Source organism: Melanerpes formicivorus, unplaced genomic scaffold (assembly GCF_026170545.1).
Source record: "Melanerpes formicivorus ecotype bairdi unplaced genomic scaffold, bMelFor1.0.p_v2 SCAF_4, whole genome shotgun sequence".
In the NCBI taxonomy this organism is placed as follows: domain Eukaryota; kingdom Metazoa; phylum Chordata; class Aves; order Piciformes; family Picidae; genus Melanerpes; species Melanerpes formicivorus.
In genome coordinates, this window is record NW_027142356.1 from 19598881 (window position 1) to 19615606 (window position 16726).

A 16726-nucleotide genomic window follows, 5' to 3' on the forward strand; every position below is an offset into this window, starting at 1 on the left:
TATTTTGTGTCAGCACTGAGGACACATTCCTGTTGATAGCAACTGAGTCATCAATAAAGGGCCTGTGTGTAGCTGCAGTACTTGGACATTTGCCACTATTCATCTGATCAGCCTTTAGGACTGAGCAGTAGGAATGTGATCTTGAGCAGTGTCTCCTTGTTGCAGTGTGGTACTTCACAGAGGTGTTCTAGACAACTCCAGAGTCTACATGGTTGACTTGTAAATTTGGAACAGTATTATGATGGGGTGAGAAAGGGAGCGTAAGCTTTCATCTCAAGGAAATGGAGTGATTACTCTTGAGGTTGTAGTTTCAGAGCAATGACTTCATGTGAGATGAGCAGTGAGATGCTCCTGTCTATATAGTTTGTACCAGATGTAATATATACTTTCTGGTGATGGCTGTACTTAAGTCACTTGAGATTCAATTTCTTGTTAAAATGTAATTTTTTTTTTTTTTCTCTTAAGAGGCTCTTCTCAGTGTTTCCTGGCACCACAGATGGTCAAAACTTAATTCTAGTCAATTTTACATTAGCTTTTACCTGTATTTCTATTGTATAAATAAAACAGAAGATGTTTACCTTCTTAAATTCATTTGTTTTATCCCCGTAACATTTCTAGAAATTACAGTTTCTTTAGCTAATGAACTATTGGAAAAAAACCTCTTACAATCTATTTTAGCTACAAGCTCATCAGGACATTGTAGATTTTCTGATTTACTGTCAGCTATTATCAGTATATAGCTATCAGTAGATAGATCAGAGCAATATAAAACCATATGAAATAAAACTCTGTAAAATAGAATAAGGCAGCTAAAACATAGCAGGAAATTAAGGTTATGATCCTAATGAATGGGATTGTGTAAGAGTGTGGTAGTTTAGGCTGGGTGCCTCCTGCTGCTGCCACACAAGACACACCTCTGGTGCCCTGGGTGTTTAGCCCAGTGGGTGGACACAGAAATAGCTTATTTCATACCCATAATGTCCTGCTCCCTATAAATCTATCTGCAAAGTCTCTTACTTCCTCTTTCTTCCCTCACTGCTCCCATGGGAGATGCGCCCTATCTGGTAATGGAAGGGGAGTTTTCTCAAAGCCTCTTGGGCCTGGCTAAGTCTAGTGCCAGGAGGAGAAGGGGAAGAAAGAGCCCTGGGGGTTTTGGGTATACCTTTGGGTAGGGAGAAGGGAAATGCTGGGATGCTTCTGGGTATGCTGCAAGGGACTCTGTATGCTTTGGGTGTCTTTTGTCACTGTACTTGTAGTTCTCTGTAAAACATTCACTGCTTTTCCATTTAAACTTTCCATCACTTCTGCAATCCGTTTGTGTGGGTCTAATTTTTTTTTTTTTTTTTTTTTCTGCCCTGGTGGGAGGCAAATGAGGATCTGCCTCAACCTGGCAAAGAGAAATTTATTATGTTATTATAAATATCTATGCAACATCTAAAGAAGACTGAAATTGTTCAATGAAAAATTAATATGATCTATATTGATTAATTAAATTTACTATAATTAGTAGAATATATGAGATTGAATCAGCTGTCACAGTTACCCAACAATTGTTTTTTTCTTGACAATGTAGTTTGGTTTTATTTAGCTCTGTAAATTCTCAGAGCTGTATGTGTTTGCTTCATATTCTGCTCAGTCTATTAATTTCATTTTACCTAAGAGGAGAAGATCTTTCTTTTATTCACTTGGACATTAAAGTCCAAGTGAAGCAGCAAGTCTAGCAGACATAAGAGTTTCAATTCAAATTGGGGTCAAAGATAAAACTTCAAACTTGTTTCTAGTATTCTTAAGAATGCAGCTAAGCTGACAGGTTCTGGACACTTCCTCAGTTGAACTAGTAACCCAAGCCATTTTTTTGACGGACAGAAAATTACATTTTTTTACTGCATTTCTTTCTGACTGTGCTGACTTGAGGCTTGTGAAGAAAGCTGACCTTTATGGCAGTAAAGAAGAAAGAGAGACAAGTCTCTGCAAAGTAAAAAAGAAGAGAGGTGAAAGACTCCATAGCACTTAAATTAAAAAAGAGAAATTCAAGTTCAGAAGACTATCAGTGTTATTTCTGTGGATTATCAGACACAGACTTCTTTTAAAGACTATTAGAAGCAACTTCGGATTTCCTTTTAGTTAATGAAGTTTAGAAGTGAAGAAGTGAATGAATTTTAGAGTTTTATTACTATCCTTGTGGAACTTCATTGTCACTAAGTTCTATGCACAGCACCCAATGTACTAAATGTGGATTTAAGAGTTGTTTTCAATTAGGCCTGGTTTTCATCCGTAGTTGACTTAATTATATTAATGATGGAACTGGGTGAAAGTACTGGAGGGCAAATACATTTTTGGTTCAATCCTGATAAGCACAGATGCCCCTCAGCTACAAAAGTTCCTGTTTATTTAAACAGCTGAACATTCATTATTCCTTCTGGTTACTGGTCGAACTGTTATTTGATCCAGTGGTACCATTGGAATGGGCTGCCCGGGGAGGTGGTGGAGTCACCATCGTTGGAGGTGTTCAGGAGGAGACTTGACAGGGTGCTTGGTTGCATGGTTTAGTTGGTTGGGTGGTGTTGGATGATAGGTTGGACGTGATGATCTTGAAGGTCTCTTCCAACCTGGTCTAGTCTATTCTATTCTGTTCTGTTCTCTGTCATGGGATGATTTGATATTACCTATCAGTCTTTTTACTGTTGTGTCTACTGCTCTTCATCACACTAGGGTGAATCCATATCCTTCTACTAAGCATTCTTCTGTGTTCAAGGAGGCAAGGGAGCTCATGATTCCTTGCATGTCTCAGAATTTTCCATATTGCACTTCTCTCTCATATCTCCTCTAATTATCTTCCATGCTGCAGAGGCTACTGAAGCATTACTTCTCCTACCCCAAACCACCTACCTTCTCTCTCTATGCATTTATTTTTTACTGCCTGTTTTCCTTCTTTAGTTCTTTTTTTTTTTTTTTTTTTTTTTTTTTTGTTAGTTAAAACCCTATTAAAGATAAAACCCTCAAATTTGTCTATTCCAATCTTTGCCATTTTCATGGTGGTGTTGAGCTTCAATCCCTAGGTGTGTTGACTTTAAACCATCTGTTACTGAAGAATGCCTTTCACTCTGTAACAAGAATAGGATCCATCTCTGTTGGCTAGAGCACTTCAAGAGAGCAAGTTTCATAGATATAAAGGGATAAATCATAATATTAGTCAGAATACTTACTTAATAGAAAGAGATTTTATGAATTAGCATTGTAGTTTGAATTAATTGTAAGTATATTTTGGTTTAGCATTCATGAAAAGAGTTCAGTAGCAACAAGGATTCAGTGGTGCGGTTGGTAACTAGTGTTTTACCAAACCCCAAAATATCCTTGAATAACAAAAGGGAGAAGTGAGGGTGATAGATTAGCATATCATAGGAAATATGGAAGAATTTTAGCCTTTAATTTAACAGTCACTATTTTGGAGTGGCCATTTTGCCTTCTCTAGGATGATATATTTGGTCAAAAGTATGCTTAATTTACTATGACAAAGCCAGCAGCTGTTGTTTCTGCTTACGTTTAATTAGAGTTTGCAGTATGTTATTTAAGAAGACTAAATTAAAAGAAATAATTGTATTTTCTATCATGAACAGAGCACACAGTTACACGATAGGCTGTTAGGTGTTAATTTACCAACTTTGTAAAACTTCAGCAGTACCAAAATACTTGCCTGAGTTCTAAGCTGGCATATTTGATAGTTCTGATTTCATAGTTGAATTCCCATTGTTTCACATAGTGCCATGATGACAAACATTAATCCTCTAGGATATTACCAACTGTAATAAGCTTTCTTAATAAGGGACAAAAGAGGCTGTTTTGCTCTCAGTATAACTTCCAGAAGCTAGCACTTTGTATATATCAGTGATGGGAAAAACACCATTTTCCTGAGGCTGACTGAAGTCTTTGAAAAAAATTAGATCAACGGGCACAACTCAGTTCTATTGAAAAAAGCTCCTCTGAGATATGTGAAATATAGTACCCCATAGTTTTTCTGCTTTCTTGTGCTTGAGATCCTGTGAAGGACATGATGAGCAAGGTTTAAAATTCTCATTTCTCACTGACATCAAGGCATTTGGTGTGATTCTTTAAATAAATAAATATACTTAAAATCGTAATATTAAATTAGAGCATGAAGTTAGCAGAAAAGATTTCACCTAATAAGTGTCCCAGCTTCCTCTGTGCTATAATTGTTTTGCCCTTTTGGAAATGTCCTTGGCACATTCAGGCCACTTGTGTCTGTGCTCACATGAGCCACCTGTAAGCCTTTAGGCCTAATTCCAGGAAAGCTTTTCTAGAAAAGCCCTGAGCAGCTGCCTTTAGCTTGCAGCCCTCCACAAACATTGGTCTCTGGGCTTCTGTTGTCATCCACCAACACCTGACAGTGCAAGCAGCATGAGGGCAGAGAGAAAGTAACTGTGAGACCAGGAAGACTTGGAGTTTGTGCTGTGATACATTTCTGAGCCAACTGACATGTTTGTAATGTCCACGCAAAGACCAGATGTGGTAGTACAAGACCAGAAGTGCAAGGGTATGTGCTTCAAGCTCTGCCTGTGCAGCATGATAATTTGCAATTTAACTCAGGAAAGGAGTGAGGGAGAGATGGACAGGAGTCATCAGAAGGCAGGATTAATCTAATGGGGTGAGTGCTTTTCATGAGATTAAAAAAAAAAAGTGTATTTCTCTGCCTGTGTGTTCCAGCACATGAGCTGTCAGCAGCATTGCTGGCTGTTCTGAAATGACTCTGCCAGTCTCTTTCACTGGGTGAAGGATGAAGAGTGTGTGCTTGAACAGTCACTGGCTGTAACCACATAAAGTAGCTTCTAAGAGACAGAACAGATTGGTACACAGATGTATGAGCTGTTGGCTGCCGTGGTAGAGTTGCATTTTGCTGTTGCAAGCCCCAAGCCAGTTGAACATGTTTAAGGTGACTTAACACCTCTGGTTCGGCCACTCTGGAAGAGAGCTGAAGGGTGACTAGATGAGGTGTGCTGTTCATGAAAGCTGGCAGCAAAGGTGAGAGCCACCATCATGATGCTGGGATCTCCTAGCATTTTAATAAGGACAAACGTGGTAGATAGGGAGTATGGCTGCATTCATAGAAAGAATCTGATACAGTGATTACTTTTAAAGAGACTAATTTTTTAATGTGAAGGGATGGCCAGCTTGGAGATAAGATACACTTCGTGAGGTTTTTGAGAGTGTGGACTGTGCATGAAGATGTAGGGGCACTAGTCTAGAGTAGAGGCAGGCTAATGGTAGAAGATGTAATGTTGGTTAAAACTTCTGCCAATTGTTCAGAGCTTATGTAATATTATAATCACTGTTTATACAAAAAATACCTGGTTTGCAGATTCCTGTCTGCCATGAAACTGTAATGATTGATAAAAACATTTTAAGGACGACAATGTGTTCTTTCCTGACAGGTATTTGCATCCATTGGTACATACAATGCAGTCCTCAATGTCTCAGGGGATGAAATGTGGTTTATATTTATTACTGTGCTTGTGTTATTAACCTGTTAATAACACTGAATATAGTGAAAAACTTCAGTTCTTTTCTTCTAAACCACACAAAATAATTAAATTTATTCTTATTTTTTCAGAGTAATAGTATGTAAGAAACCAAAACCTTGCATGTCCTGAGTGTATACAGTACTACTCCTTGATATATTGAAAATTATTTTTTTACATAGTACCAGGTTAATATCTGATGTATCTTCTCTCTTAAAGGTATGAGGAGTGCAGTTATCTAGCCAGTGCTTAAAATTTCATTTATAATAATTTGCAGGTACATTAAGTTCAACAAATCAGTTTATTGGGGTGGTATGGTTGTATTTTAAAATGAATTATGTCTTTGTTCTTAATGCTGAATATCTTGGCTAGTCAACATCTAGTAACACAGAACAAGAGTATAATAGCTGAGGAATGTTTGAAACAATGTCCTTGAAAGTGGGAAATTTCCTCTTTTTAAATATATATACCTTTTAAAATAGGACATTCTTGTATTTAAGTATCTATTTCCCCCTTCATTATAAACTCTAGCTAAGCCAGCTTTTATGAATTAGATTTTTTTCTTTCTGCCCACAGTATGTATGTATACATTCTCACATTTGGAAATGGATGGGTATAATATGATACATTTTTTTAATCTGTTTGTGAAGATTACAGCAAGGGGAGAAAATGGTATATATTTTCTAAACATTATGCAAATTATTATATAAATATAATCATTAAAAGAAATGTACAAAAATCCTTTATTCACCACTTCTGCTATACCTCCAAACAGAAATAAGAAGCAAATTATTTTAGGTATCATGAATATGCAGAATGCCTACCTTATTTCTTACTGTTTGTTTATACACAGCAACAAAATCTGGAACTGTAATGAAGCTTTCAAAACTAATTTTTATTCATTCTCTTTAATTCAACTCTTTGACAGTATAGACCTTTAAGGAGAGACACTTTAAAAAAAAAACCACAAAAAAAATGGTTAATAGTAGCATTGCTTTAAGGGGAGGTGCGGTTTTGGTAGCAGTTTTGGTTTGCAGCCAATTCAATAGAAAATTTCTGATATTTGTAAAAAATTATTTATTTGTTTGGGTTTCTTTTTTTTTTACTTTCTGAAAAGACAAATAGTAACTGCAGACACCCTACATACTTTGGGGATTTTATGTGGCATCTGTCCAAAGAGCTGACTCCTTTAATTTACATTTTAAGTTGTCGTACAAATAACAGGCAATGAAGTCAGGAACTGAGCATGTAATAATTTTCTCTTCTTTTGGACATGTACAAAGGAGAAGTCATTCAAGATCAAGCAATTTTCAAAACTGTAAGGACTCTATTCTTTTACACCACATGAGGCTAAAATATATGCAGTTTAGATGGGAGGCTGGTGGAATGTGGCTGCCCTTACTGTCGTCAGTGAAATGACTGTTCGACAACCTAATTTTCATTGTACAGAGAAATATTCCACAAGTGCACAAAGGAGACAAAGGTTCAACTGTGAATAGCTAGTTTTAGCATGCATAACTTCTAAACTAATCTGATTCTGACCTTAAAAGTCAACAATAAACTATTTTCAAAACCTTTTTTTTATTTTTTTTCCTGACAGACATGAATAAGATGGTGTTTTCTATGAGATTAAAACTCAGGATTCTGATTATTCTTGTTTTTACTTTTTGCCTTCCCCCCCCCCCCCCCCCCCTTCCCTTCTTTCTTGTAATGGACTTTTTCATAACAGTGATACTGAGAACTAACACAGAGGCATTTAAGAAAAATGCCATTCCGTTAACATGAGTTCTCAGAGTTCTGAATTTTAATTTTTTTTTTCTGGTGCTTCAAGTCAGTGAGCTAGATTTGTTGTCAGAATCACATAGCAGAAGTCCGCTGTAGCATCTGATTAACGGTTCTGTTTTGATGTAAGCGCAAGGGCAACTCGAGAAAACTTCCACCATGGTTTTTTTTTTTGTCATCACCTTAATATACAGTGACTGAACAGGTGTAAAGAACAAGTCTGAAGTTATGTAAAAAATCTCTCTCTCTCTAATAGAGCTTGTTGTCTTTGTTTCAAATAATTCACTGCTTAATATATTCTGCAAGAGCTCTCCTATGAGACATAGCTCTACTACGTGTGTTAGAAAAGCTAGAGTACCAAAATAAGAGTACTTGAAGTGGGAACTGTTAGAATAAACAGTGATAAATGGGAAGAAATCTTAAATATGGTTATTAGTCTCAAAATAGAATGGTATATTAATCTTAAGCATGAGTTTGAGTTAAAGGTGTGAATACTAGTCGAGCAGGTAAAAGTCAGCTGGAAGGAGAATGGAACAGCAACTGTTAAGTGGTTTTACCAAGTTTTACTAATCCCCAGAGATGGGCATCAGACTTATACAAGGTCCCATTACCAAGACTGTGACTAAAGGTTAGACTAGAGACTATTTAGTACTTTCAGTATCTCCCCAGGAATTAATTCTGTGTAGCCCTTGCCTTTGGGCAACCGTCATGACTACTGCTATATGAAGAATGATGAGAGTCAAAACAACAGTTCATGTAACAGCTTTGCCAGGAGCATGACTGTAAATGATACAGGATAAGTGCTCACAAGTGCCAATTTGCTCACATTTTATGCTCAGCTGATTTTCTATTATAAAGGATATGTTAGGTAAGACTTTAACATTCTGAACACACTCTGCGCTCTTAGGGCACGCTTATGAAATTTTCTACTTTTTCATGTATATCTCTATTTTTAGTGGAGATTTCTATATTACCAGATCAGAGTGAGGTGGAAAGGGGGGGAAAAAAAACCCACACAAACGCTCATGCATAAGTCTACCAGCATAGAAGTTTTTCATCTCAGTCCCATATTATAGGACTAAATAATAAATACTAAACAGAATGACTTGCACATCAATTTCAGTGACAAGGCCCTTAAAGTTAGAAAAAGTTCTATGCATTCTTCCAGATTGCTGTGTATCTCCCTTTCTAATACCAGTATGTAATATTCAATATCATAACTAGAATTCAATGGGTCACTCGGTGTATCACAGTAGCTGGATGATGTAGGATCAGCTGATCAAACCAGCCTAGTTTTATCTTGAAAAATCAATTTTTTTGTTCATTAGAATAGAAAGCAATTTTTTTTTACAACTTTGTTTAAAATATATCAGAACATTGCTATCAGCACAAACTGGGTTGTTGTTATGACTGCAGGATGACAAACTTTTGGACAGAGTGCAGACAAAGTCGATGAGATCTATAGCTGTGCATAATTGCATGCTGTAGGCGTACCGTCGGCAATCAACCAGATAGATACTGGTATTTGCTCTTGAAGTGTACCTTTAAAACACAAAGTCTCATGCTGTCACTTTAACATTCTTGTTTAATATTAAAATTGCAAATAGCTAAGGTTCTCTTTTTGAGGAAAAAAAATTTAAAAAATTGCATCAGCTGTTTAGAATGGCCTTGTCCTTCTCCTTCCTAATTTCTTTAAATAGCGTTTCAGTTTGTGAAGTTGAAATATGTTGTCCTGGGTTAATACAATTTGCTCTTACAAGCAAGCCACTGCGCCATACATAGGTGGGAGGGAAAGTAACACAAACCCCCCCTCTGGGTTGAGATAAATAAGTTCGAGATCATTCACTCTAAAATTACCTTAGCAAAAGCAGAGGCAGAAGCCAAAGACAAAACAGTTTCCTCCACTCAAGCATGCAGCAGCCAGCCCAGTGGAAAAGAACACCACCCACAAAACTGCAACGCAGAAGCAGCAACACTCTGAGCTTCAAGCCCTGTAATACTTTGCTCCAGCCAGCACTTTCGTTTTGAAGGTGGCATGAGGCAGGATGGTTTTGAATTACTACAGCAGGTTTAAACTCAACCTGTGACTGTGTTAAGCAAACTGTGATATAAAGCTTTACGTAAAAAGGAAACATTTGAAGGAAATGTTTCAGTGCATCATAATAAAGATTCGCAAGTTTGTTTGAAACCTGTGATTTTTGGTGTTCTTACATAAATTTTAACATGGTGCCATTGTTTATGCAAATAAGAATAGTTACTGAACTCTTCTCTATTCACAGTTAAAGACACTGTTGCAAGATTGTGAAATACCTGGTAAAAGTTATTTAAAAGTTGCCTCTAGGATGACAATACTTTTCTTGTTCATTGCAAAAGAACATTAGACAAATGTGGAGCAATACATATGTGCAAAATTGCGCCAACAGCAGGGTTTGAAACAACTACTTCTGAAGACAACCAACATTCACTAAGTGTCATTAGTACAAAAATATTTATGGGGTTTCCTGAAGTGTCTTGTGCAGATGTTATCTGTGATTTTGGATTTGCTTCTAAGTAGTGGAATGGTGGAACATTGGTAGTGCCTGTTATGTGAGTTTTGAATTTTGACAATAAAAAGTTTAGTTCAGCACAATCAAATTGATATTGTGTTCCCAAATACTACTACCTTTCTTCTTTTTTCTCTCTGCTATTATGCCAGATATACTACCCTATTTCTACTGTATTTATTCAACTCCAGAAATGAAATATCTGTATTTTAAATTTTTATAATATGACTTGTGCCAAAATAATATTTGAAATCTGTCACTGAATTTTTTCATTTTATTTTGACAGGAACAGACCTGTAAAGATGTTTATGTGGTGGTCAACTCTTTTACTTCTTGGATGCATTTTGCTGGGAGCAGATGGATGGCCAGCCAAGGAAGGATATGACTTCAGGCCCTATCATCCCTTAGTAAGATTACGCCACAAGGTACAGTTCATTCTCTAGCACTTCTGATTCTTCTCCCATGATCAAGGGATAAATTACCTGCCAGTCTTATCTTTTTTGTGTTTATTGGACTAATGTTCAGAAATTAACTTTTTCAGAAATAACACCTACAAAAATATAGACTTGATTTGAGAAGCAAACAGGAGTTCTTTTGGTTTGAAATCCCAGATGTTTTTCAAAGATAGTAAGCTAAGATCTCTTCTAGTTTCATGAACTAAAGAATGTGCATAGCAACAGAAACTAAGAGAGAGCTAGGAAAGATAGTCTCTTAAAGCAACTGTCAGTATCTGCTTAAGGTGGCAATTTGTTCCAGCACTCTGAATTTCAGACCAAGCAGCAGCCAGGGCAATTGTATGAAAAAACAGTATGGTGCTGAAGTTAACAAAATTTTGTCTGTATGAGGTAGACATTCATAGTGCTTGCTGAATTTAGGTTTGAACCATGGCATAATGGAGATGAGATGCTGCCTTTCTCACTTTCAAGTGCTATTTGCCATTCAAATTTTGTCCACCTGCCACACCTTTGTTATGAATCTAGGACTCCCAAAACAGTTCTTGGCTGTAAGTCCCGCTGCTCTTTCTGGTAGCTAGAAAGGAAACTGCTGTGATGGTTCTCTAAAACAAAGAAAAACGCAGTAGTATCTTCTTGGGCTATCTGAAGCTAGTACAGATCTGACCAAATTCTTACTTTCTGCTTGGTATGGTAGTCATGGGATCGATATCTGATGAGCCATAAGGTCAATGAAGATGATAAGAGCTCCTTTACCTCCTTCTGAATCTGAGTATTTCAACTAGGAAATCTGAATTATAGTAAGAAACTCAATGTTAGTTTTTTGTTTGCATTTCAAGATCTGTCTAGCTTAATTTCTCAGTATTTTTTATAAAATATGAAAGCTATTTCCTTCTTGGTTTGAAAAAAATGGTCTGATACTACTAGCATATAAAGAGGAGGAATGGATAACAGAGTTCTTAAGTGAGTAAACTATTTGCCTATTAACTGGCTATTGTAAACTATTTAGGTTAAATATTGAAAATTTCTAAGACATGGAAAATAAAATATTAAAATTTAAATGTCATGATACATTTTTTTCATACTCTATGGAGTGTTGCTGAATCAGAAAAAAAATGTGCATCAGGCCCCAGTCAAGCAAATATATAACTGTGTAAGCATGCAAGTTCTTACACCAACTATTTTTGAAAAAAATCTGAGGCTGTCTGTTTGCTTCCATTTGCCAGCTTTAAATAAAATACAACAAAATAGAACAAGAAAAATACTTGGAAATTTAGGAGAGAGATAGGCTAGTAATGAAACTCTATAATGAACCATGTGATAAAGAAATCTCACATCTAAAAAAAAAACCCCAAACATACCAAACCCATTAATTTTAGTGTGTCCAGCTCTTTAGCACTTTAATAGAGGAATGAAATGGACCTGATGGAGCAGGTCCAAAGGAAGGCCATGAAAATGATCAGGGGGTTGGAACACCTCTGGTATGGAAGCTGGGGTTGTTCAGCCTGCAGAAGAAGAAGCTCTGGGGAGACCTAATAGCAGCCTTCCAGCACCTGAAGGGGACCTACAAGAAGGATGGAGAAAGACTGTTTACCAAGGACTGTAGTGATAAGATGAGGGACAATGGTTTCAAACTAGAGTTGATTTAGATTGGATGTTAGGATCAAGTTCTTTACCATGAAGGTAGTGGAACGCTGCAACAGGAAGGCCAGGGAGATAGGTGAGGCTCCATCCCTGGAGACACTCAAAGGCTCAAGAAGGCTCTGGGCAGCCTGATCTAGTTGAGGATGCCTCTGCTTACTGCAGAGGGGGTTGGACTAGATGTCCTTTTGAAGTTCTTTCCAACTCAAACCTTTCTATGATTCTATGCTTTTGTGAGAAGAAGCAAGGGCAGGACATGAAGTTTTTATTAATTGTCATGCCCAGGAGGTATGTTTGAGTCATATTAAGTTTTTGTTGAGATGTGATTCAGAACTGTGTGGCTCCTCACACCTGGGTTTGGAGAGGGAAACAGCTTGTGCAAGTAGACCACCAGGAGGTTCCGACATGTTTTGATAGGTAAGTCACCTGGCTCTTTAGGGACCTGTAAAATACGATTTAAAGATCTTGCTTAGAGAGTGAACCTTCCAGTTGCGTGATTGTCTTCATGAGTTTTTGGGTTTCTAAGTTACATTCAAAAAATTATTATGGACAAACAGCACCCTAGTAACAGAATATTAAAATACATCATTATGCTCCACCACTGATGGTATTTACTATGTTCTTGTTTCCATAATGTTTTGGGGTTTGTTTATAATAGATTAAATATAAGGACAGATGTTTTAACAATTAAAGGGCAATATCTCATGCTACTTTAGATAATGCATGTAAGGTTGGTTTAATTCTCATGCTACAGTTGCACAGAACTCATATCTTCCCTCAGCAGTGGAAAGATCTAGGAGAATTGGTATTATTGATAGGAATTTTCAGTGCTGCAATGTGTGAGAGCCCGTGTTCAATTTTTCCTTAGACGATAATTGTGCTGCTTTTTAAGAAATCAGCATTCAGTGGCAACTCAAACCACTGTTTTTCAGTGTCAAATATTGGAACGTTTTGTTAAAACTGCAGAAAATCATAGTAAAATATACTTTATTGATAACTAATCTCTGAGCCTGGACTGCAGTGCTGCTTTGCCTAATGTCAGAGCAGTCTGATGATACATGAAATTGCCATGTTTTGGAACTAACATAAAGTTACATGTAATGCTATGGATATTGCAAATTTGACAGCTGTGTTCTTTGTCTTTTAAATAAAAATACATTTTCTTACTTTGTAGAATGTATTTTTGCATGTTTAACTTGATCTGTAGGAATTAACATACTTCTTCAGTAGACTTTCTAATCTACCATATGATGTATTAATGAAAAGTTCGTGCTTTGAAAGGTTTTCTAATTTTATTATGCATCACTTGGAACTGCTCTAATATTACAGTGGAATGTGTAACATTCAGTACCTAAGATGAGCTGCTGACATTCAAATATTGTGTTTGTTTCTCTGGAAATTTTCTAACAGAGAAACTGCAATAGTTCATAGGTCTAAGAAATTCCACCAATTTATGCCTAAGTTGTAATTCAAACTATAATAATATTAATTATTGTGACCGTTATCATGACCACAGAAGTCAAGTGTTTCACTGCATTGTTTATATAAGAAATAGTCAAAACCAGGAGATGATTTGTCTGAAGTAAATTTGAGAAAAGATTTTACAAAACACTCCTGAAATTTTTATTTTCAGTCCCTTTCCCTTGTAAAACTGCAATGGCTTACACTTACATGTTTTTGCTGAAAAATATTAGGCTACATCTGCATAGCCTATGAATATTTTGTCAGTTAATCCTTGGTTCTTTTGTCAAAACACTGGAAAGTTTGTATGCAGCTTTCTGTTTGGGACTTTTCTTACATTCCTGCTGAAGTATTGTAAGCAATTTGTTAGTATCTAGATTCCCACCTGAAATCATTAGGAAGTGTTTCTAGCATCTTAATTAATTTTATTCTTCTGTTTTACATGGCTCTGATAGGGAGCAATGTTTATGCAATGCCTTCAGTGAAAAAGTGCATACTCTGAAATTTCTAGGTGTTAAGAGGCAGGCAGCAGCCGACAGAATGATTCTCTATCAGAGGCTATGAAGTACAGATTATAGCCTGTACATTGTAGAATAGAATTAACCAGGTTGGAAAAGACCTTTGAGATCATCGAGTCCAACCTATCATCCAACACCATCTAATCAACTAAACCATGGCACAAAGTGCCTCATCCAGGCTCTTCCTAAACACCTCCAGTGATGGTGACTCCATTATCTCCCTGGGCAGCACATTCCAATGGCCAAAAAAAAACAAAAACCTCCCCTGGCACAGCTTGAGACTGTGTCCTCTCATCCTGTCACAGGTTGCCTGGGAGAAGAGACCAACCCCCACCTAGCTACAACATACATCCCATGGAGACATCTTGACTACCTCCACTCTAGGCAGGGAAGGCACAAGCCCTGATAATTCCTATTGTGCTGGCTCTTAGATTCTCTGCCAGAACAACAGTCAGACATTCATCTTTTCATATTCCAGAGCATGCCAATTCTAGATATCTAACACATGAAAGTACAACCCTTCTATGTAAGCCAGGTGGTTCATGTTGTTTGGGGATTGGAAGATTGCTCATTTAGTCATTTTCACCTGGATATCTTCTACTTACACTAGTTTTGATCATACAGAATTAAGACTATTGCATTCATTATAGCCTGGGTTGTGAGGTCTGTCTAAGGTCAAGCACTGGCTAAGCAGAGTGGTTGGGGGTGGAAGGAAGAACTGCCAGGAGAAGTTGGGTAAAGGAAAGAGGGAATAATTGAGGAAAGAGGGAATAATTGAGGAAATTTGGAATTTGACCTGGGTCTGGGCAGAAGATTCAGTCAGGAAAGAGCTTTTCTCCAGCTGAACAGGTGGGTATAGCAAGGGTGACATGCTTGTCATGAATGGCTTTCATAGACATCTCACAACTGATTTTTGCCATAGTGATTCAAGGCATTTCTGGCCTTGTCGTTATTTTGTCTTATTTTGCCAAAGGGCTAATCTGAGTCAGATGTGTAAAAATCCATTGTCTGTGTTTCTTCTCCAGTCTAACACGTTTCTTTTACCTTCCTGTGAAAAACGTGCCTTTTTTGTTCCTCCTCCCTTCTTACTATTGTTGTTAAGTTAGGGAGTTCAACTATGATCCTCGTTAATTTAGGCCTCAGGGTTAAGTCAGTTTAGAGGTGCTCAGGTTAGATTAGAAGTAGGTCCAGTTCAGAGGTGTTTAGGCAATAATAGCTTTGAATGAAACAAAGTAAGAGGAAAACATTCAGTGGCACAAGCATGGTCTCCCAGTTTATGAAAGACAAGTTTGAATGTATAAGCAGAAAGCATAGAATATGTGGTCTCCATTTAGGCCTTTGCCCAAAGGTCATGGAATGTTCTCCCTCAACTCATAGCACATTCTGTGTTATAATGAAACACCCGTAAGATACAGACAGGCTGAGTGTTCAATGATTTCAATTTCATTTATGGTACTATAGCTGTGAAAGAAATGTGCAGAAAAGTAGTACTTGAGAATTCAGAAACAACCTGAGCTTTCTGTATATGGTCCTGTCTCCAAACAGCATGACGTTTGTCATTCATAGTGTTTGTCTGGAAAGTCTGTTTGCCTTCAGGGTCTGAGGAGTCATAAAATTTGATCCTCTAAAATCCTCTGTCCTAGAAATAGGGGGTAAAAAAATCCTTTGCAGTAAGATGCAGTAGTGAATTTGAAGGAGTAAGAGCAGACCTTTTCCTGAGCTGCTCGTACCTCTAAGCTATCAAGTACATTTTCTTCTTTTTGAGGTGCCCTGAATACAATATCTGTGTCCTACGCAAATTCCAAAATTTCATCTAAGACTTTTTTCTTTATCTGACTGTAGTCAAGAAGTCTTATGATTTTATTTTTTTTTTTACTTTTCTCAGGAGAGGGAGTATGTTTTACATTCTAATCTGCCTTTTTTTCCCCCTCCCTGTGGGCAATAGCATTCAAAAGGCTTGCCTAATTTGTTTTTAAGTCCCTTTACAATAATTTTATATGAGTAAGGTGATAGCAATTAAACTTGTTATTTTTGCTGTCTCTCACTACATGCTCAAAACATATTATCTAGAAGACATAGGCAAGTTGTCTATAATATCTCTGTGATATGTCTAGTTCTTCTGACTGCTCAGTCATTGTAGGGGAAAAAAAGGATGTCAGAGTCTGGAACTGAAATAAATGTTTAATTTTTCTTTCAAGCTGCCTGATGATGCTTCCATTGCAAACTTGTTAGTCACACCTAGCTGGAAACTTTTTGTCAAATCTATGAAGCCATTGAGGGAGAAAAGATGCATCTTTGCTATTTTACTGAACCTCTTGCTGTACCTATCTTTTCTGTATCTGTTTCTTTAAAATGAAAGACATTTAGTGTAGATAGTGCTTGTAATGTGAAAAATATTATGAATTAATGAATATTGTATATAATAGTTTTATTGGTGCTAAGACAAACTGGCATGTGCTTTAGCCTCATTTTTTTAAAAACTAAATAATTATTCACTTAGCTTATGGTTGACTTTTCATCTTTCTGATTATAATTAGCTATGTAAGTTCTGTTTTTAAACGAAAATAATTACTTACTTTAAACACTGGTTTTAAACATCAATGTACTGTGCATCCATTCAGTGGTATACTCTCAACTGGGTAAACACAGGAATAAGCAATAACGTTTTGCAAAAAATCCTATTAAGTACATTAGGCTTGAGTATAAAATTTAAGTGCAGTATTTGCGTACAATTAGACTCCTTTTAAATTTACTCCAATTAGGTTGAGTACATATTAGATCCTGGATCCATTTAT

General features: G+C 36.8%; 1 protein-coding gene across 4 annotated transcripts in view; it reads left to right on the forward strand.

The window, feature by feature from the left end:
- FSTL5 (follistatin like 5) overlaps nt 1-16726 on the forward strand; it is a 254115-nt gene that overhangs the window by 14197 nt on the left and 223192 nt on the right. For all 4 annotated transcript variants that reach the window (XM_068137176.1, XM_068137179.1, XM_068137177.1 and 1 more), the window contains exon 2: nt 10146-10284. In XM_068137176.1, the coding sequence (XP_067993277.1) occupies nt 10162-10284 (123 nt within the window). In that variant the 5' untranslated portion in view covers nt 10146-10161. The remainder of the gene's footprint in view (nt 1-10145; nt 10285-16726) is intronic.